General features: G+C 43.6%; 1 protein-coding gene across 3 annotated transcripts in view; it reads right to left on the reverse strand.

The window, feature by feature from the left end:
- Positions 1-23,825, reverse strand: part of GXYLT1 (glucoside xylosyltransferase 1) — a 74,699-nt gene that overhangs the window by 15,233 nt on the left and 35,641 nt on the right. For all 3 annotated transcript variants that reach the window (XM_045031968.1, XM_045031950.1, XM_045031960.1), the window contains 3 exons: positions 18,275-18,449; positions 11,535-11,660; positions 10,799-11,050 (listed from right to left, as the gene is read on the reverse strand). In XM_045031968.1, the coding sequence (XP_044887903.1) occupies positions 10,799-11,050; positions 11,535-11,660; positions 18,275-18,449 (553 nt within the window). The remainder of the gene's footprint in view (positions 1-10,798; positions 11,051-11,534; positions 11,661-18,274; positions 18,450-23,825) is intronic.

A 23,825-nucleotide genomic window follows, 5' to 3' on the forward strand; every position in this document is an offset into this window, starting at 1 on the left:
TGACCAGAGGCCTTGCGTACGAAGGCTTCCGAAGGGACACTGAGGGCTGAGGCGGATGGAATGGTAGCCCTGCACACACCAGCGAGGGAGTCAGCCACCAGTTTAGAGAGCCTAAAGTGCTCGGGGGAATGGTGACTATTGTGTCTATTGAGTCCCTGCTCGGGCGGACTATTATGTCGAGTTGAGCCAAGTTTGTAACGGACGGACGCAGAGCCTGGCGTGCTTGGTTACGAATGTGCATGCAGCCATGTGACCCAAGAGACCGAGACAAGTGTGAACTGAGGTCGTCGGGAAATTCTGCAGACCGCGGATGATTGTTGCCATTGCTTGAAACCGCAGCTGTGGTAAGCAGGCCCTGGCGAGATTGGAGTCTAGGGTCGCTCCTATGAAGTCTAACCTCTGTGTGGGAACCAGAGAGGACTTCTCTATATTGATCACCAGGCCTAGACGAGAGAATAGGTCCCTGACGATGCCCACATGCTGAGTGACTTGTGTCTCGAAGATTCCCCGGATGAGACAATCGTCTAGATATGGAAACACGTGTATCCGACTTGGCGGAGATATGCGGCGACCATGGCCATGCACTTCGTGAATACCCTTGGGGCTGTGGAAAGGCCGAAGGGCAGGACCGTGAACTGGAAGTGCTGATGGTCGGCTACGAAGCGGAGGTACCTCCTGTGCGGAGGAAAAATGGCGATATGAAAATATGCGTCCTTCATATCGAGGGCGGCATACCAATCTCCAGGATCCAAGGACGGGATAATGGTCCCCAGGGATACCATACGGAACTTCAACTTTACCATAAACTGGTTGAGTCCTCGCAGGTCGAGGATGGGTCCGAGACCACCCTTTGACTTGGGGGATCAGGAAATAACGGGAGTAAAACCCCTTGCCCTTTTTGTTCTTTGGCACCTCCTCTATAGCCCCCATGCGAGGAGCGACCGCACCTCTTGCAAGAGGAATTGCTCGTGAGAGGGGTCCCTGAAGAGGGACGGGGTGGGGTTGAAACAAATTGGAGGTGGTATCCATATTCCACCGTGCGTAGGACCCAGAGATCCGAAGTTAACTGGGACCACGCCGGGAGGAAGTAGGAGAGACGGCTGGAGAAGGGAGGAGAAGGATCCTGGCCTGTAATTGGTATGCTGTCCTCGGGCGCACCTTCAAAAGTTAGATTTTGGTCCCGCTGGTGGTTTCGAGGGACCTTTGCTCTGATGGTGCCGAGCGGGTCGGGACTACTGGTGCCCCTTGGGCCTGGTGGTACGCCCAAGGCGTCCAGAAGGACCACTGGTGTGGGCCTAGGTCCTGGGCCTGGGCCTCTTGGAAGACCCCGGTGGGCACATCAGACTCGCGGTCCTGTGCATAATAGCTGTCCGTGCGGGACGACTCTGAAGCGTGCCTTGATGGCCATGGAGGAGCGGAGAAGCCCTGATCAGAGTCCATGTCTCTAGCTGGCCCAGCTCTACTCGGCACTGGATACCGGTACCAGGAGGCATATCGGTACCGGGAACGAGATCGGGACCTGCGACCGGAACGGTGCCGGGAGGTCGACCGCGATCTCAAGGCTCGGCGTCGGGAGCGGCTACAGGAGTCACGGTGCTTGGAGCGGTGCCGAGAATAGCGGGCCGGCGACCGGGATGCCAACCGGAGCTGCGAGTGCGACTGGTACCGGAGAGGAGAACGGTGCTGGGACTGCGAGCGGCGATGGGAGCCGGAGCGCTGTCGGGACCTGGAACATCTGCGGGAACGTGATCTTGAACGATGCTGGTCTGCTGTGTCGACAGAAGGTGGCTGAATCAAGGCCGGCTTGCCTATAGACTGTATCGCCCGCACCGGCGGTGCCGGGGGCGAAGGCAGCGTCGACTCTGTCATCGAAATCAGATCCCTTGCCGTTGAGAACGTCTCCGGCGTGACAGGATAGTAAGCTCTACCTCGGGTCTAGCCGGGGAGCTGACAGTCACCGGACTCGACGGCCCTTGTTGGACCGGAATTGACGGTGCTGACTTCGTCGGTGCCACGGCGGGTGTCGGCGCCGGGCGGTCCGACTTGGACGAGCTCTCTGGCTGCGGTGCAGGTGGCACGGAAGCAGCAGGAGTCTTAGTCTTTCTCGACCTCGGGGAGAGGGAGCGGCATCGAGCCGGCCTTGGTGCCGGGTGGTGCCGAGGAGCCTTAGCCTTACCGGCGCGGTCCGGTGCCGAGGAGGTGCTCCTGCTTGAAGAGTGACCAGCGCTCGGTGCCAAAGGCAGATGGGTGAGAGCCACCTCCATGAAGAGCTGCTTTAGCCTAATGTCCCGCTCCTTTTTTGTTCTTGGCTTAAAAGCCTTGCAAATGTGGCACTTAGCTGTCAGGTGCGATTCTCCAAGGCACTTCAGACAGGAGTCGTGCGGGTCTCCTGTCGGCATCGGCCTGCGGCAGGCCGAGCACGGTTTGAAACCCAGTGAACCGGGCATGGGCCCCGGCACCGGGTGCGGGGAAGGGGCTATTCCCCAAACCCCTCTTAACTATATTATACTAAATATATTACAAAGTGATAAACTAAGTTGAACTATATAAAAAGTTTTTAACTATATACACAAGAAGGAACGAGAACTACGAGTAGCTAGGGAAGTGGAGGTCAGCTAAGCCGCGCTCCACTGTTCCAACGACCGACACGGGCGGTAAGAAGGAACTGAGGGGCGGATGGGTCGGCAGGGGTATATATCCGGTGCCATAGCGGCGCCACTCCAGGGGGCGCCCAGCCGACTCACCGAGTGTTGCTAGGGTAAAAATCTTCCGACGAACATGCACGCGGCGCGCGCACACCTAATTGGAATCGATATGAGCAAGCACTCGAAGAAGAACTCTAGTTTCTCATGCTGCATTGGTGGTTTCAGTACACAGACATGTCAGACGTTGAGGATGTGTTTTCCTATCTTAATCTTCCAAACACTAATGTGACTAAAATTGGGTCAGCCATAGCTTAAGGGAATTTTTGTGCAACTCTTTTCCATTTACTTAATATTCCAAGCAGTGAGTGAGCATCCATGTGACCTCACCTCAAAAGATTCACTTTGAAGACATGTTGGATAAAATTAGGACACTTTTTGGTTCACCATGCTAATTAATTAATTGAAGTAAACAAAACTACTGTTTCACATACTATTTTGGTGCTCGGTCTCAAGAGTATGCCATTAAATTCAGTTGTCCAAAAAGAAAATACAAATCCCTCTACTGATAGAAGGATGCTGTTACAAATGACATGACATTCTTAAACACACTCAGGGGCTGGAGATCTTCAAATGGAAGAAAGCAGAATTGGAAATGCCAACTGTCCAATGTGAGTCTCAAATACTTTTTCAGGAAAAGAATATGGGTTGCACATGCAAGCACCTTCAAGTCCACCTATACCTAGAAAACTCCCTGATCCACTGCTAGCAGCATGGATCTGCAATATTTCATTTTTAATCTGACATTTTAGGAACCAGTTCACCCACTTAACATCCAAAAATATATACCTTTTCTAAAAATGGTCTGCTGCCTCCTTCTTTGAGGCCACAAAAAATATAGAATAACCCTCCCCTCAACATCACTGTTCATCAAGAGAAGGCCCTCAACCCCCAGAACTGGGAAGTTGTGCATAGCAAAAAGCCAGTTCTAGTCTGGGAAAGGAAAAGATGAAGGGAACAGAGAGATTCTTCGATACTGAGGAGGTGGCTTTTCCCAGGCAGAAAAGAAAATGAGAGATTGTCCTCCTACCCAAATGCACAGATGAAGAAAGCTGATAGTCCCTAAACACCAGAGGCTTCAGGCTGAAAAAGAAGGCTTGGACTTACTCCCAGGGAGAGAGAAGTCACACCAGCTCCTAAAAACTGGAAAAAGGTTTATACTTGGAGGGAATCTACTGACTTTGAAATAATATTTTCATGAGGAAGAGAGTTTAGAAGCTTCTTTGCTGGTAAATTTGTTCAGAAATATTACCTGACAAATGAGATAGCCCGTCTAAAGTGACATGCTGTAATATGGAGCTTAGAAGATACAGCCCAACCACCAAACTATAATGCTCAGCCAAATCCATAATGCTCAGCTGCAAAGATCACCTTCCTTCACACTATGCTGAATAAGGCAGGAATAAAAGTGGAGAAAGCTGAGGGAACTGCTCATAGTAGGCAATACCTCGATGGTGAATGGTTATTACCCTGCCTTTCAGAGTAAGCAAGGAACCAAGAATTTGCATTGTTGCTGATCAAGCCATATACATGAGTTAAGCCTTTTTTGACTAAATGAAACATACATACTTGTAATTATATAAGAATTACCTATGAACAAAGTTCTAGTACTTCAACAGAGTTGGCAGAAACTGGAAATTTAGCAGGAACATACTTCCTAGGCAAACATGTAGGTTAAAACTTCCAAAAGCTCCTAAAGTGCCTAAGTTAGTTTTGAAAACGGAACTTAAGTGTCTAGTGACTTTAGTTCTGTTGAACATTTTAACTAACTTCTAAGGAACAGATGTGCTTTTTAGCGGTTTGGTAAAAGATAGTTGGGATTTGGCTGAATTCTGACTTAAATATTAACTTCAAGCATGTGCATTGCTTTCTGTTTTTATGGGAAACAAATATGCCAATGTACTATTAATACAGTATGTACATGTGACGGGTTGGATCACAGAACCTCCCTTGGGAGCTGCCACCTGATGTGCCAAGACTACTTCTGCCCCTGCTTTCCTGCCCTGTCAGCTTAGGACTTAGTGCTCTGCCTGGTTTGAGCCAGACTTGCTACCTTGCAGTCACTGTCCTTTGTTCCAGTTTCTTTCAGGTATCTTTGGGGGTGGAGAGGCTCTCTCTTTAGCCAGCTGAAGACAAAAGGAGGGGTCTCCCCTGCGCTTAAATAGACTTTTTCTTGTGGGTGGAGACCCCCTCCTCCCTCCTATGCAAAGTCCAGCTACAAAATGGAGTATTGGAGTCACCTGGGCAAGTCACATGTCCATGCATGACTGAGTTCCTTACCAGCTAAGCCACATTCCTGGGAAAGTCCAGATGTGGATTGGTGTCTCCAAGTTCATTGTTGGCTTAAGTGTTTCTTGCTGGGGTACTTACTGAAAATATTCTTTTCTCAGGAAGCTGACCAACTGCTTCACTACAGCCTACTTAGAATGAAACAAGTATGCAGCCAATATTCATAACTTCGAATACAAAAATGATACATGCATACAAATAGGATTAATAGATTCAGTAGATCATGACCTTTACAGAGATATGTTACATGGCATATGTAGCATAAAACACATTCTAGTTATTTATACACACACACACAGGGGCATATTTCCATAAAGCCTTATGAGTGGCACCGTCACAGTACATATGTAAGTAAAACTGCAGAGGAAATTTATAATGAACAGATACTCTCAACTTATAAAGAACATAAGAACGACCATACTGGATCAGACCAAAGGTCCATCCAGCCCAGTATCCTGTCTTCCAACAGTGGCCAATGTCAGGTGTTTCAGAGAGAATGAACAAAATAGGTAATCATCAAGTGATCCATTCCTTGTCGCTCATTCCCAGCTTCTGGCAAACAGACCCTAGGGACACCACTGATGCTTAAGAAAGTTGAGTGGAATTTCATTTTTAGTAGGTGTGGATGTGATATGATCTGCGACTCCACACACCGAAGGAGGCAGGGCTGCAAAGGAGTACTACCTTATCCCAGACGGTGTGGTGACTGATGGTGATTCATTACTTACATTTTGCTAGCACTTAAAGCTCCAACCAGGATTAGGCACCGTTGTGCTAGGCATTGTATGAACAAAAGATGATCCTGCCCCAAAGAATTTACAATATAAAAAAACCTGACAAGACACACTTTTTGCTTATGGCAAAAAATTCATCAGCATTTTGTCAAAAATTAAGTACATCCCCCCCCCCATTTTTCCTCCTTCACATACCACCACAACCCTTTAACATCCCCTCCCTCTCCAGCTATCACAGTTAACCTATGAAAAAGTGCATACAGATGAGGCAAGATCTCTTGTCCAACTGCATAAATTGAACAAGAAATGTTTTCTACTGCTGTCTAGCAAATTACATGATAGAATTTACTTGTTTTCTATTTTTCTTTTAAATTTCTTTATTAAAGTCTAAAATAAAAATACATTAAAAGAATATTAACATTGCACAATCAGGTACTTATAAATCAGAAAAGAAAAGATTTAATGTTGCTCATTCAACTTTTACTCTGCCCCTCTTATGCATATGCCCTACTATTCAGTTTCCAATTACATGGTCACATGCTATTTTTTTTCTACAGACCCCCTTTCTTATTCAGTACAGGTTTGGCTGGCATGCAGTTTATAGGGCATGGGACCACACAATGAATGATGAAGATAAAAAGTAAATACTTAATTGTTATCTCCTTCCCTAGCTCTAGACATTGTTTGCACCAAATTAGTTGGCATCTTGCAGCAAAACAAAACAAAACATTGCAATTGAAAACTATTGTAATGCACGTGCAAAGGACAAGAGGCAAAGTTGGGAGGGTAACCTTAACTTTGTCATCACCTGATTAATGCTTCTCTACACAACTGTAACTTTCTTTTAATGCTATTTATTGTAGTGACTAAATGGAGAGAGTAAATCTTAGCTGAGCCTCAAAATGTTATTGTGTCCTCCAAGGTCTAGTCATTACTATTCCGCCCCCCCCGCCAGTTACCGTAACTTATTCCACCGTGTGATGGGGTAAACAAGCTCCACACTGGGGAACAAGAGATTAAGAGATTTGGGGCCCAGCCAGACCTGCCCCACCACACCTGCAGTAAATGCTCCACCTAGTGGAGGAACTAAAAGACAGGGAAACAGCTCGTTTGGGTGGCAGAGATGGAAGTGAACAGACCTGCAGCCCACAGCTCCAGAAGTGCAGAATAGAGGGAAGCTAAAGTATCTGACACAGCTGCCCAAAGGGGCCCTCCTTGAGGGAATGCAGGACCTATCCCAAAAACAATAAGACAGGGAAGTAACTCCCTCTCCTCTATTTGTGGACACTGCACCCCATATTCTTCATAGAGATATTATGATATGATTGATTATGACATAATCATAATGTATCTTATACATAAGTCACATGAGGTATCATTGAAAAGGTTATGATTTACTGAATATGGTTATCCTATTTGAATGCATGTATCATTTTTGTATCTGAAGTTAGGAATGTTGACTATATATCTGTATTACAAATGGGTTCACACCTGGGGAATGCCCACTAGGCAGAATGCACTAGATGGCTGGCTGGGAAGGACCCATTCAGGTTAAAGGGCCATTAGGAGAAAACAATATGCCTTTGAAGTTCATCTCCCATTGGGGAGGCTTCCTGAGGATTCTACAAACAGCCTCTGACTCATGGCTGCTATGACACTACAGGCACATGTGACCAGGTCACCTGGTGCTGGACTCCATCTTGAGATACCAGTGTTTTTCCACTGACTCAAAGCTTGGTTCCCATGCCAAACAAAGGGTTCCCACCATATTCAAAAGCTATTTAAGGCAGGAGAGTAACATCATCCTGGTTCTTCACTGACTCCCCATCCAAAGAGACTCTTGGAAAACATCTAAGGAACAGAGAGAGACTGAACTGGGAGAAGTGCTGGATCCAGGGCTAAAAGGATTTTTAGCCTGTGAATGAAACACTTGGGGATTCCAAGCTGTAAGTTAGTGCAGCTTGCCCGTTAAGAATCTGCTGCCTGCTTGGATCATCATTTAGAGTGAGAATCTGCTATTCATATCCAATCTCTTTAGTATATTAAGCTTAGTTTTTGTGTTTTGTTTATTTGCTAGGCAGTCTGCTTTGATTTGTTTGCTATTCCTTATAATCACTTTAAATCTATCTTTTGTAGTTAATAAACTTGTTTTTGTTTGTCTAAAACAGGGGTTGGCAACCTTTCAGAAGTGGTGTGCTGAGTCTTCATTTATTCACTCTAATTTAAGGTTTCGCGTGCCAGTAATACCTTTTAATGTTTCTAGGAGGTCTCTTTCTCTAAGTCTATAATATATAACTAAACTATTGTTGTATGTAAAGTAAATAAGGTTTTAAAAATGTTTAAGAAGCCTTCATTTAAAATTAAATTAAAATGCAGATCTCCCCGGGCCGATGGCCAGGACCCAGGCAGTATGAGTGCCACTGAAAATCCGCTCGCGTGCCGCCTTCGGCACACGTACCATAGGTTGCCTACCCCTGGTCTAAAACCTGTGTGTGGGGAAATCATAACTCCAGGCAGAAAGCTGGGGGTTAGGGGGGGTGAATTTGATGATCTTGGCTGTACAGTTTTCTGTGCAGTGCAAGACAGTATAACTTTGGGTTTACACTTCCGAGGAGAGTATGTGCCTTTGGAACTGGGAGGAGCCCTAGCTGTGCCTTCCTATGCAGGGGCTGGTTAAAGAACCTGTGTGCATGTAACTGCAGCTGGGTATGTCCCTACCTGTATGTGTGCTGGTAGAAGTACAGGCTGGACCCTGGGAGGGCTTGGCAGGCTGGTCACAGCAGTACAGTGTAAAGGGAGCCCAGGCTGGTGGATGGGGGGCTCGGTGGTACCCCAGTTCCATGTGGCACCCCAGGGGGAACCCATCACAACCCCCTCTTACTTATTTGATTTGAACTTCCCCAACAGGGGGAAAGCCTTGGACTAAACTGACTCAGGGGGAAGGGAGGAGACAAGAGGAAGTGACCCAGGGAAGACAGCCTTAAGCAGCCTCAGCTGCCAGACCCAAAGGGCCCTGGGTTGGAGCCCAGTGGAGTGGGAGGGCCCAGGCTCCCCTCCCCACAATCCCACTGCTAGTCATGGATTGAAGCCTTGACCACTAGGCCATGCTTCCCAACCAAACCCCGAGTGAGGACCATTATAGCCCATGACATTTAGATGTGTAATATTATATTGTATATGGATAGCTATACTTCTGGGCCCTGAAGCCTCACAGTATCAGAATTCCCAATGATGATTTTGAAAAATTTGTTTTGGCCATTTACTTGGCTAATACCAGCAAAACAGAACTGGCCTCCTCAAACTCTCCTCCATCTTTTTCCATCTCAGGAGTCTTCCCTCCTCATTGCCATTAACGTTCCAACTGCTACATGTCCTTCCCTGGCCACCCAGATTGCATCTGGCAAACTCACAAATGTACTCTTCATTTAACAGAAGACATATCCTCACTCTCTTCCTTGCTGATTAAGCAGTTAGGCGTTTTAAAGGGAGATGTGACAATGGCCAACAGTGAATATGCAAACCAAATTTTAGATTGCAGTTTAAAAGGATATTTGAATGGTTAAAAATCTAATAAAACCGATTGATTAACTTTTTGGTAACTACTGAAGAAAAACGTCAGAGTTCCAATTTGGGATTTTTCATGCACTTAGCTGTCCTTCATGGACAAGGATACAAAATTTCAATGCTCAAGAAATGTACACATAAATAAATCATCTGTATTGGGCATCTATATTAAGTTAGATGCTCAAGTCAATGAGAGTTTTGCCTGAATAAGGACTTGAAGGTTTGGCTTTCTGTTCTTACTTAGAAAGGAGAATATTAAAATCAGAATATACTTTCATTTGTAGCACTTGATATAGAGCTTTTAATCTGAAAGCTTCAGAGCACTTTATAAAGGTGGGTAAGAATTCTCTCTACATGTGATTATTGTCAGACAGAGTGGGTAGTTTAGGTACCGAAAGACCAAGCAACTTGCCCAAGGTAACACAAATGTTTAATAGCAAAATTAAAAACTTCATCTTCAGCCCCATGTTCTAGTCTGTAGGCAACAAAATAACTTGAAAAACATTTTAAAAAATTGTACCTCACCAGTATTTTTTACTCTTTGATAACTTAGGGCTAGCAGAATGGACTCCCCCTTACCCCACCCTCCCCCTTAAAATAAAGTGAAATAAAATTCTAGGACAAAGAATGTCTACCAGAAATTAATAATAGGGCTGAAGTGATCATTTATTGTAAAAAACTGTTCTCAGGACAAGTGCCTTCTCTTCAGCTGTAACTACATATGGCACCACTTCTGTAATACTGTTTTTCAAGCATATATCACTGATTTGAAAGTTTTCCCATATATTCTTTCAGCTGTTGTATACTTTGCTTTAATAAAAAATTCAAATTCTGTAGTTATACAACTGGTTAGAATACAAAAGCAAAGTTGAAAAGAGAAATAAGTCATCTTAATGATTTAGATGTTGATGAAACAACTCAATCACCATTACTTAATTTAACTGAATGATCTTTTGAAAGAAAAGATTAAAATTAAGAAATAATGTAGCATATGGCACTAAAAGAGTCACAAGGCCCTAATAAGTAATCTAGTAGCACCACCTCCTGGTCATATTACCATGCACACATACTCGAAGGCTGAAAACATTCTACTTGCTGTTAATTTTGCCACATACAAAAATTGCATAAATCATTTTCTCAAAGATATAGGTATACTGAGAAATAAAGGTAAATTAAAATATCTGCTGACAAATATAACTTGCTGCAAAAGACTGGGAATTATTAACAAGCAAACATTTTGCCAGAATTCACGAAACTGAACAAACCAGTTTTTAGTAAAAGTCACAAATTCAGTTTTTTTAAAAACATCCCTGCAACTAAAAGTGAACTTGTGCGCTTCTTAAATAAAACTTATTTTTATGCAATATTCTGATCCCAGAACAAGAGAAAAATGTACTGGAAAAGAGCATTATTTTTCAAAATTGATGTTCATTATTTGAAACTATGTTTCCTCACAATTTGAATGAAAAAAGGTGAATGCTGACAAATCAACCAAAGCAGCATACGTACCTTGAAATACTTTCTTCTTATACGGGTCATATTCATTAGCATTACTCCAGAATTTATTCCAGTTATTCCATAATATGGGTGTCTAGCAAAGCGATTATACCATCCAATACGAGGTTCCTCGTGTTCTGGTGCCATTGCAGCAATTTGTGTGGAATTAAATTTTTTCAGAAAAGACCAAATATCATCAACAGGTCTCAAGAACAGGATGTCAGTATCAACATACAGTAACGAATCCACATCTTTGAGGATTAACTGTGAAGAAAAGAAGTTAAAATCAAACTGTAGGTGATCCATGAAGTAACTGTTTTGCTTTTTTATAGCTTACTTTGACAAAAAAAAGTTCTTTGGAAACCATTCACTCCCATGCACCCCTTGCCCTTACAGAGTAGTTTACTTTATATATTTTCAGGAGCCAATGAATTCACTTCAGACAGATAGTTTACAAATGTACAAATTCTTTTATTACACATAATAAGAATAGAAAAACTGAAACCTGATGTAGAACAGTTTAAGACATTGGTGTACCATGCAATTGAAAATGCAACTTTTTTCTTTAGTACATTGCTACTAAGGAGAAAAAATGGGAGTAAGTGTTTTTGTAAAATGTGACAAAAATGATTTTTAGTGGAAACAGTTCCCTGCACAATTTCAGCCAACAGTTAAATTCAAAAACAATTCTTGATGAATTCATAAAAAACCTGTAAACATTGTACTATTATGAAATAAGCTAACTTACTGGCAAGAACAGCCTTTGTGAAGCACAGGGTTTAAACAGTTTCTTCCATTCTGCTGCGCTCTCAGTCGGAAATGTTATTGGGTATACGGTATAATTAAATTTTCCTTGATATGGCAAACCATTGAGCTAGGTAAAGAAAAGACAGAACTTTTTAAGCTTAATTTTATCAGAGAATAATGTATCATAGGAAGAACTGATCAATTAGATTGATAATTTCATTGAAGACATGCAGAAGTTCGTATTGATCTAACTGATTTTTATTAATCTTCTCCTCCCTCCCCAAAACTGGAAAGTTTTTTTTAACTACAAAAATCAGATAGAATACTGTTCAAGTATGCTTAATGTCAAGCAAAACGTGATTCAGCAAAGGTCTTTAAAATGAGAGAAAATCAAAGATGGGATACAAAAGTAAAGGAGAATGAAAATACAAGCTGTCATATGTCCTATGCCATAGAATGTATGCCATACATCCTAGCAGTTGAAGACAACTTCTTGCTGACATCTAGCTGCTTATTTGAACATTGGAAATTAGGTTTGTTAGGAGACGCAAACCTGTCCACAGGAAGATAGGCTCTGACTGTTATGGCATCCAGAGTCTACCAAAGTGTACTTTTCGATATTGAGTTAAGTCCTAACCTGTGGAACGGGGACGTTGCTGCCAGTACTGCAGAGAGAACTTTGTCACATGACCAGGGTTTGAGGCAAGGGAAGATGATTATTCGAAGTCAACATAGGTGAGAGGCTACCACTGCCATGGTCTTTGAGAATACATTTGGGGCAGAGGAGAGGCTGAAGGGAAGCACTCTACTCTGGAAGCGATCCTGGTCAACTGTAAAACACAGCAATTTCTTGTGAGGGGGATGAACGGCGATGTGAAAATATGTGCCCTGAAGGTTGAGGGCAGTGAACCAAATCCTTGGAACACAACGATGGAATTAAGCATCACTATCCTGAATTTCTGTGATTTCACAAAGGTGTTTAGGATCTGAGCTCTTATATCGGTCCCCATCTCCTGCTCTATTGGGGACCAGAAAATACTTAGAATAGAATCCCTTCCCCTCTGTGCTGGACTGGAACTGTTTCTATAGCCCCCTTGGATAGAAGAGAAATGACTTCCTGTCTTAGTAAGCGTTCATGAGAGCGGTCCCTGTAAAGGTATCGGGAAGGAGTGGTGTAGGGTAGGAGTTAAAGAGATGGAGTAAATTGAATGGAACAACCAAATATTATAGCCTACAAAACCCATTTGTCAGTTGTAATTTGTTCCCATGCAGGTCAAAAGTGGGAGAGATGGTCCCCAAAGGGAGGGAGGTGGGTGGTATGGTGCAGTTGAAGATTCCTGAGGTGGGGCTGCTCCAGACCCTCAACCAAACCATCAAAATTGATATTTGATATAGAGGTCAGCCAGGTGGTCGTAGCAGTCATGGTAGGCACTCTCTTCTTCTCATATCTCTGTCACTTTTTAGGTGGTTCAGAAAGCCTGTGGTAACTGGGGAACTGAACCGGGTTAGAACTCTCTGCTGTTTGCAACCTGCTAAATTTTCTTTTGTTTTCAGGCATATACATGCCAAGGGACCTGAGTGTGACCATGGAATCTTTCAAACTACAAGAGAGATTCATCCATGAACATGATGAATAGCTTAAGTCCATTAAAAGGGAGGCCTTCAACAGTATTTTGGGTCTCCCTAGAAAAAAAAGACAGCTGTAGCCATACTCTACGCATGACAACAGCAGTAGAGATGGAATGGGCCACAGTGTCAAATGCATCTAGGGAGGCTTGCAGCAAGGTTCTTGCTAAGAACTGACCAGCAGCTATGACAGCCTTGAAGTGCTCACGATATTCCACAGGAAGGTGTTCAATAAAATTGTTGCATTTATCATAGTTGGTGTAGTTGTACTTTGCCATTAGGACATGGTAATTTGCAATCCAAAATTGCAGGGTTGTGAAAGAGTAGCTTGGTCTTTAACGTAGGGTGTAGACTTCATATGATGTTGTCTTCAACACTCACTGATAGCCTGACAACTAAAGAATTTGGTGGAGAGTAGCAGAAAAAAAATTCTGAGTTTTTCAACAGGATGTAGTACTTCTTATCAGCCAATTTGCAAGTAGGTGCTGTGGTGGGAGAATCCAGTAAGGCTTTATTCAGTGGTAGAGCCTCTTAGAGGCTGTAGTATGTAGAATATCCACAAGTTTATGTTGCGTCTTCCGGACCGCCTCTAATGGAATGCATAATGAGTCAGCAATCCACTTAATCAGTTCCAGAAACTGCTTGAAATCATCAGCAACAGAAGGTGGGGGAGACATTACAGCCTCATATGATGACAATGAAATATTAGTTTGTGGTGTCACCCCCTTATCTGCTGTATCCTCTTCCTTCTCAACAGACTCCTCCTGAGTTTGGGGCTGTTGAGAAGGGAGTGATGGAGCAGGAGAATATCCCATCCATGATCTCCTTAGGAAGAGCTAGACATAACTACTGGAGACAGGCAGCCCATGAGACCCAGTACAGAGACTGATGTGGGCTATAAGGCGGGGCAGGGGGCACATCCAGCATTGGTTATGCCAGTAAAAAGGGGCACAAAAATTATTTTTCCTTGGAATTTCTCTCTCAAGGAAGGTGGTTTGGGAAATATCCCTTTCATGGCAGACAAAAAATCCCTGTACTGAGATGAGAGAACTGAGGAATTATCTTCAACCTAGTCCAGGGGCAAGGTGGACAGTGAAGGTGAAGACAGCTGTCTGTCTGGTCCGATTGGTTCTAGAAACTCAGGCAATACAAGGGAAAGATAAAGCTTCAGTGACCCAATAGATTTTGGTGTTGATAGTCACTTGATACCCATTAACAAAGGAGACTCTGTATTGTCTGAAATTAGAAAGTCTCTGGAGTAGCTAAATTCCTGTGGTATCAGGTGTACATAAACTGAAGAAAGTTGAGGCTCTGCTGTGGTCGGCATCAGTAACGAGAGAGAGCTGACTGGTTCAGTGGTCCCATTTTAGAAGACAGTATCCCTGGTACCAACACTGACTGTTTCAGTGGTAAGCATCTCTTGGATGACACTGGTACTGAAGACATTGACTTCTGGGATGCCGGTTTGGGTACCAACATTGTGGAATCAGTAGGTAGCACTGATCTTCCTGAAGCACAATCCTGCTTAGGCAGTACCATGGTCAGTTTCGGTACCAAGCAGGGCTGGCCTTACCATGAGGCAAACTGAGGAGACCGTCTCAGGTGCCAGACTGGGGGAGGGGGGGCACCACTAGGACCCAGAGTGTAGAAAATTGTGTCTGCTGCTGGTGCATACGTATTCTCTCTGCTCCAGATGCACAGAGATGGTGGAGTGCTGTGCTGGAGGAAGGAGGGCACAAGAGACATAACAGGCAGGCAAGAGAAAAGGTGACAGGGAAAAACAGAAAGCAGCAGGAGCTGCAGAGAGCGAGTGAGAGAGAGAGAAGAGGAGCCTCTTATGTACCTCTCTAGCACCCCCAGAAGCCTGGACTGATTAACACCAGCTTCTTATGGAACTTCCTGTTTCCTGCTGTTTTTGTTGCAAACTCTTCCAGTCGAAAGTTCCAGCCACAGTGGGTTCTACAGGAACAAAGGACTTGAAAATCTGGCTTGAAATCTGGCATGCCATGAGAAGGCAGTAAACCACCAGAGAGCATCTCATAGGTGTTAAGAGCTTGAGATGAGACTAAGAGTACGTCAACACTACCCGCCAGATCGGCGGGTAACAATCGATCTATCAGGGAGCAATTTATCGTGTGTAGTGTAGATGCGATAAATCGATTCCCAATCGCTCTCCCTTCGACTGCTGAACTCCAGCAGAGCGAGAGGCGGAAGCAAAGTTGATGGGGGAGCCGCGGCCGACGATCCAGCACCGCGAGGACGCGAAGTAAGTAATTTTAATTCAATCTAAGACATGTCGACTTCAGCTACACTATTCTCATAGCTGAAGTTGCGTATCTTAGATCGATTCCCCCCCCAGTGTAGACCAGGCCTAAGGTTAAAGGCCACCATAGATGATCAGCATCAAGCGAAGATTGCATCAGAGTCTCTTTACTGGCAAAATGTTCTGAAAAGGCTCATTGCCATTATGAGAATGTTTGCTACCCAAAACCTAGCACTGCGTGGCACTTCAGATCAGCTGTAGGTGCCAAACAATGGAAACTTCCTTAAAATTGTGGAGCTGATGGCTGAGTTTGATGCTCTACTCCAGGAGCATCTAAGAAGAGTCATCACCCAAGAAATGTACAAACACCACTACCTTGGAAAAACAATTCAAAATGAGATCATACAGTTAGTGGCAACAAAAGTCAAACAGAAGATTGTGGCAGATCTGAAGTCAGCAAGATATTACTCTGTTATTCTGGACTGCACACCTGACATCAGCCATACGGAACAAATGATTTTAATGGTGTGTTTTTAACAACAACAGAACCTAGTGAAAGTGTCCCAATGGTGACTGTCCCAGAGCGTTTTCTATAATTTATTGACAATGATGATACTACAGAAGCTGGTATGACAAATGTGCTTCTTAAAAGGCTGGAAGATACGGTAATTGCAATAGCTGACATGAGAGGTCAGGGCCTCGATAATGGTGCCAACATGAGGGGAAAGAACAGAAGAGTGCAGACATGGATCTGAGAGTTAAACCCTCGAGCTTTTTTTGTCCCATTCAGTTCTCATTCATTGAATTTGGTGGTCAGTGATGCAACATCAGCTTCTAGTGAGGCTGCTAGATTTTTTAATGTAATTCAAAGCATCTATGTATTTTTCTCTGCATCAACTCATGAATGGAAAATTTTGAAGCAACATCTGGGAACATCCTCTCTGACAATGAAACCACTGAGTGCCACAAGATGGGAAAGTCGAGTGGAGGCAATAAAGCCTATCAAACACCAAATTGAGAAGACAGATGATGCCATAGTTGCCATTATGGAGGATAAGGCTAGGACAGGAACTGTTCGTGGGAGAACAGTGGCAGAGGGAAATGGAATCACCAGAAACATACATAACTTCAAATTTCTGTGTGGCTGGCACTGGTTTTTTTGAAGAATTAAAGTCTTGAAGAACTCTTGGTACTAGAGAAGCTTGGAGCCTCAAAGGCGACTCCCTCTGCGAACTGAGCTCTCCAGAACTATCTGTCTCTGAAGTGATCAATTTCTCTTTGAAGGAGGCTCTGTTAGGAGATCTAGATCACCTCCTCTTTGGAGCCTTCCACGCTCTTCTCCCATGATGATCTCTGTGACCAGGATTCAGAGGTTGACAGGGCACTAAAGAGATGTCTACACTGTCAAAAAAAGACCTGGCAGATGAAGACGTAGAGGGGTTAAGGGAAATTAACTCGGAAGAAATTGGGGAATAGGGAAAAGTGTCTTAGAAAGACCAGTAATTCTGTACCACAGACATCTTAAATGGGGTTGTGTGTTGCTATGAAAACAGAATAAGTTTAGAAAAACAAACGCCTGACAGGTGGAAAAGTGTGGGTCCCAGAGGGAAACTGGACTTTGAGTCCAAGACAGTTGAGTCCAAGACAGGGTGTTCTTAATACAAGAACTAGGGGTCACCAAATGAAATTAATAGGCAGCAGGTTTAAAACAAATAAAAGGAAGTTCTTCTTCACGCAGCGCACAGTCAACTTGTGGAACTCCTTACCTGAGGAGGTTGTGAAGGCTAGGACTATAACAATGTTTAAAAGGGGACTGGATAAATTCATGGTGGCTAAGTCCATAAATGGCTATTAGCCAGGATGGGTAAGAATGGTGTCCCTAGCCTCTGTTCGTCAGAGGATGGAGATGGATGGCAGGAGAGAGATCACTTGATCATTGCCTGTTAGGTTCACTCCCTCAGGGGCACCTGGCATTGGCCACGGTCGGTAGACAGATACTGGGCTAGATGGACCTTTGGTCTGACCCGGTACGGCCTTTCTTATGTTCTTATGTTATGTTCTTAAAATGTATCACTGAAGGAGGGAACCAGAGATTGAACCAGAGACTAATAGGTCAGATGAATGAAACTTGAGCTTGGAGCCACAATGATGATTAGGCTTAGAGAAGAGCCATAAGCAACCTCAATGAAACAGAGGGTAACCCTTGGCCTGAGGTTGAGGGGAGAGCACTATTGCAAAGAAAATCTGCCACAGTACCTGTTGTGGATCCCCTCCCACTGTAAGGGCACTTTTTACTTATTCTACTAACTTTTACATAAGCTCTGATAGCCATCCTTCAGTAGCCCTACAATGGAAACAGGGAACAGAACCATTAATAAAAGTTTGAACAGCACTACTGTTTCTGTGCAAAGCTTGTTGAGAAACACTAAAAAGGAAGTCTGTCAGATCACAATAATGCAGTATGCTGCAGGAAAGCTTTTACATAGTTTCTTTCCCCAGTGCTAAAGGCATATTTGGATTAGTACTAAGCAAGGAAGGATCCCCAAGTCCCACATCCAAGACTGGGCTCTGGAACACTACCCGTGGTGCCTTTCCCACCCCACCCTCTAGGGTGAAGTGGGCAAGAGACACACACTGCAGCTGAAAAAAAAAAAAGAAAAAATGACCAAGTGAAATGGGCTTGAAGTGTCGTGCAATGGTTTGAGCAACAGAGAATATAAGGACTTCCTAACACACCTGAATCATTGCAACTACATCTAACCGAACAATACCCAGTGGTAGATGTCTAAGAGAAAGCCACACATACCTCCACTAAGCTACGAACTGATTCAGTGCATGACTTGGATACTTACTATGCCTTTGAAGCTGTTGTGCAGTTGGCCCTCTGCAAAAATATGAAACTGTAGAGGTTGGATGCTGAAAATAATGGCTGATTTCAACATAGTAACAGTCTCCTCCAGCCTTTCACCACAGGCAACCACTGCTAGATGCATCCTCTCAGCAGGCTGAGTTTTCATAAAATCATATCTAATGAAAAATAGTACAAATTAAATTGGCATTTTCCAAGAACAGATATAAAAAGTTATGTCTTCTTAAGTGCATAATCTGATTAATTAAACATTCTTGCTCTAAATTGAAGTTAGGAAGTAAGAATGGTATTTCTTTAACAAAAGATAACTTGGAACAGGAAAGAAAAAATAGTACTGAGTTACATTTTGTCTAGATTAAAGTTTAGTCTGACCCAGCTTTATAGCCACAAAATTACACAGCAATACAGATACAAAATGTTAGCAACACTCACAAAAGGAAATATCCACATTATTGGAAACTTTACATTATATTAACAGAATATGGATTACAGAGTTACAAGCGTCATGAAGTCAAAAATGCCACGATTAAGGTTGAAAGCGCAACCTTATATCTTATGTATATATTTTACAAAAAAGTTCTTAGTTATATGCTCACTATATTCCTTTCTCATGGGATCCTAAGTGCAAAAAAACCCTCAATGCAACCTTAACTATGGAGCCACAAGTGCCCCCATAATAGAGGGCTGGTGGAAGACTTCCATAAATAACGTTCAGCATAGTTCTTCATCTGGTTTTGTACTGATCTAAGTAAATTAGATATGTTATATTGCAAATGGTGTCTGTGAGATGTTTTTCTGCAATGCTTACTAAAGTTTTGTGAATGGATCATCTGTTTTAAGAGATTTTTCTGAATTTTGTAGTAATTTTTTTTCATAGAAATTACATAATTCTAAGCAAGCACATTCATAAATTACATTTCTGGCCATAGTTAAGGCTGCATGCTGTTTAAGAAGAGAGCGGAAGCATATGAATTATGGGTGGTGGAAGGGAGGTAGTTGATATTGTGAAAAAACTGCTGAGTAGAATGTAGACGGGGTGTTGAAAGACTTAGTTGCTTAACTGAATGCTCTTTATGGTTTGCATTAGTGAGATATGTAGCCCTGAAACCTTAACTCAAATTTAAATTCTGTGGCAGAGCTCTGACCTTGTCTCAGTGGGTCCCGTGCTTCCTGGCCGATTACACTAGCCTCAGAGGCTCACTGTGATCCTCTTCATAGTCCTTCTCCCCTTAGAGGAGAGGGTCACAGCCTACTGAGCCCTTTTCATCATAACCCAGCAATGAGATTGGTGAGCGAACTCCCACAGTCTCTGTTGTCCCTAGGGGCTTATTCCCGAACAGTTTAGCCTCCTGTCCTGATAGGGGCCTGTCTTCCCCTCCCAGGAGGTGTTTCTGTAGTGGCGAGTTGGGGGGAACCTGGGCCCGCCCTCTACTCTGGGTTCCGGGCCACGGACCCTAATGGTAGCAGCCATTGGCAGCTGACCTTTCACTGCCAGAGTTGCGACATTTCCCTGGGCCACTTCCCCACAGCTCTCCCGCTTCTCTCTCTCTCAATGCCTTCTTCACCTTTACCTCAGGGCTCCGTTTCCAGTGGCTTGAGGGTGTCTTCATTACCCAGCATTTCAGCCACACTTCCTCTCCTCTGGCTTCCCCCAGCCTCACTGGAGTGAGCCCTTTTATAGTATCAGAGAAGCCTTAGAGTCAGGTGTTCACATTAGCTAAGGGCTTCAATTGACTCTTTGCAGGCTAATTGGAGTCATGTGTCCACCCTAGCCTGGAGCAGCCCCTGTTCTGGTCAGTCAGGAACCAGGAAACTGCTTATCCAGTGGCCAGTATATCTGCCTTCTACTATTCTGCTGTACACCACTGGTCTGGGTCTATCACAGTTTTTATTCCCCCTCCCAAGTTTCCTTCCCCCCCACCCCACCCCCCCGGGTAACAAAAGAAAAAGCCAAAACACTGCTCAGGGATAACTTTTAACCATTCACAAATAATTATTTGACAAAAGGAACTTTTTTTTTTTAATTTTAAACTTTTGACTTAGAATGCTTCCAAACTTATTCTAACTAGCTAACCAACAGAGGACAGTATGCAACATTAAATGTGGACTGAGGTGAAAAGTATCTAGAGGCCCTGTGAAGGCAACTAAATTACTGATTCCACTAGAACAAATCAAAATTCACTGTATATCTCTCACCATAGTGTTTGAGACCATACATAATATCTGATTAAAGGATCTCTCAGGAGTTCTCAAACTTTATCTAAAAGCCAGATTTCATTAGACATTTGTAAAGCATCTCCTATTCATGACTGAGCACCCCCTGCCACCCTCATTCCACCATACAGACTTGGTCCCTTCCCATTTGTGATCTCATAACCAGGGACAGCAGAACTGGAGGGACAGGACAAATGCTTATTGGGGCAGCTGATGTATGTTTCTTCCACCACAATATCTTGCAAAGGCCAGAACAAGACCTGGAGAAGGGGCTTAAGCAGCCATCACAGTGCACGAGATCAGGCCAGCCCCCTGGAAAGAAGATATGAACAGATCTCCTCTCCCTAGCTTCCAGCAATTGTGGGTTCTGGCAGAGTCACTCAGCCCACCCGAGAGTGAGGAGCATGTGCACCAGCCTCTGGGGAGCACAGTGCACCAAGCACCAGCCAATGAGGAACAGAAATAGGAACTGCCAGAATGCCCCTTCCCAGCTTGGAGCCTGCTCCCGCCCCACCTCCACAAGTGTCAGTTGCTCCCCTAGCTCCTCTTCCTATCCATCTCCCTGCCCCAGCACATAACTAGCTGTAGCTGCTACAGAAATTACATACATGGGAAAATAGCATTAGAAATATATTTTAGATGCATAAATTCAATTGTTTTAATTAAGTTTGTCAGCAATAAATATAGAGGAAAACACAAAGAATCTGTCTACCATATTATCCATTCTCACCAATCCTCCAAAAAAGAGTGCTACATTTCAAAATGAAAAATAACATGCTCTTTAGTGCTTAATCTTTAATCCAGTCTATGCCATTAAGACATGTATTTAATTAAAGACAGTTACGCACAAAGGTGCCTTCAAGTTATCAAAAGCTGCTTTGTAAATATGTTAACTTTTTACAATCAGGCCAAAACACATTAATATGTACAGTTCTAAGTCCTATAAAATGAAATACGTTACTCACAATAAAAAGAATTCATACTAAAAGAAACTGGTGAACTTCTAGCCTTTAAAACAACTGATCACTACCGTGACCTGCTCCGCTTTAAATCATGCTTTTTGCTTAATTAAAGTGGTGATAAAACCTTCTAAATCCTAAAATTTTCACCAATAAAGCTTAAAGTTAATTAAGCTTAATAACTGGGTGTGGACCATGCTTTTCTCTCAACAAGAGAGAGTTCTCATGATAAGATTCAAGGGATGATAACTGGAATAGAGCTGGATGAAATATTTCAGATGAAACTTTTCCCTGAAATCTGCAGATCTGGAGACAGAAACATTTCCATGAATGTCTGTCAATTTTGCAAATTGTTTCCGTCGAAATGCAAAAAGAAAGCATTTCCAAAATATCAAACTGAACCATCATCAAAACAAAACATTGTTTTCAAGCTACATTACAAAGGGGATTTAGGCACTATTCACATAACCAGTGGTGCCATTCTCTTTACCCACTCTTTTATACTCAATGTCCAGGGCACTTATCTGGAATGTGAGGGACTCAGATTTGAATCCCTGCTCTAGTTCAGGGACTTGAATCCAGGTCTCTCCTCTCCCAGGTGAGTGACCTACCTAACCACCAGGTATATTCTGGTGTGGGTCTCTTTTATCCTCTCCTGTTGAAACTGTACCACTTTGTATCAAATACTTGAATGGTCACTGGTCCAGAGAGAGTAAGAATGACACTATTCCCTTGATGGATAAGGGTCCATATAGATGGCTTGGGTTGTCATTTAGCAAGTTCTGTACCACAGACACTCTAGTTGTCTGCCAGAGAAACACAATGACCTGCATGGACAGAGCAAAGACAGATGTACATCAGATATAGGGATGTTGGGATGTTATGTTAATTGAACACATATACTCTTTCCACAAGTCTTTTCATCCCTGTCAAGTATCCCACAACACTTTGCAAAGCTGAAGTCAGCTTTGGCATTTGAAAATAGGAAATCTGTCTAAGCCAAGATGCATGAATCCTTTTAACAAGTACAATGTTGACTAATATATGCTTGGCTATTGTATAAATCAATATGTATTATTCACATCGCATATATTAATATGCATTAGACACACAGTATTAATACAATATTATATTGTATATATCTTTCTAGAAGTTACATGGCCTGAATTGGCCTATGTCTTTCTATAATTCTGGTCACTTATGCTAAGTCAGCTTTGGCATTAGAAAATAAGAAACTTATCAAACCAAAAATATATTAATGTTCTGCCCCGATACAAGTTGGAGTACCAACTTCCTGGACCAGTACCTGCAACAATTAGCGAGTACTTTCATGGTTCATCAACACTTGGAATGTAGTTTTAAAACAAGACAGAGAAAATATAGGAAAATACGAAGGTCAAAGCGGGCACAAACTAGTGGGTTAAACTTAAAACTTTGAGTAACATATGGGGCTTTTAGTTAGTAAACAACCACAATAGGAACAATCCACAATATAGGTTTGAGGATGTATCTCTGAAGCAAACCTTCTGAGTAAGGTGAATACACAGCGAGAAGAATTGTTTCCCAGAAGGAGGGTATGTATGTCTCTTTTTTGTATTGTACTGTTTTGTCTTTAGGTAAAAAGTTTGCCTAAACTTAGTTAACTGGCCTCAAACATTCTTAATACAGTAATGCCTCACTTAATGTTGTAGTTATGTTCCTGAAAAATGCAACTCTAAGTGAAACAATGTTAAACAAATCCAATTTTCCCATAAGATTTAACGTAAATGCGGGGGGCTAGGTTCCAAGGAAATTTTTGTGGGGCAGACAAAAGGCATTATATACTGTACTGTGGTGGGGAGGTGCCCCTGGCTTACCCCTGGGGCTCAGGGTGCAGGGTCTGGGAGTTAGGGTGCGGGAGGGCGCTCAGGGTGGGGGTGCAGGAGGAGGCTCAGCACTAGGGCAGGGAGGAGGTGCAGAGCACTTACCTGTGGCAGCTCCTGTTTGGTGCAGGGGGTGTGCAGGTGGCTCTGCACAGCACAGCACTGCTCCCATTGCTGCAATTCTGGGAGCCACAATTCTGGGAGCCACAATTCTGGGAGCTGCCCCCTCCCCCCACAGCAGGCAGGGCCACCCGGAACGCAGGGGCTTTAGGGGCTGCAGGGCCCTGGGCTAAGGGGGCCCCGGGCCCTGGCCTGCAGCTCTAAAGCCCCTTTCAGAATGCCCGTGGAGGAGCAGGGGCAGCCGCGCAGCCAGCAGCTGGAAAGAAGTGGCGCTTTCCCCTTCAAAGCTGGTCGGAGAGAAGTGGTCGCTTCTCTTCGGCCGCTGGCTGTGTGGTGCCCCTGCTCCTCCTGAGTCCTCCAGCCCGTGCTGGCAGGGCCA

Source organism: Mauremys mutica, chromosome 1, assembly GCF_020497125.1.
Source record: "Mauremys mutica isolate MM-2020 ecotype Southern chromosome 1, ASM2049712v1, whole genome shotgun sequence".
Taxonomy (NCBI): Eukaryota; Metazoa; Chordata; order Testudines; family Geoemydidae; genus Mauremys; species Mauremys mutica.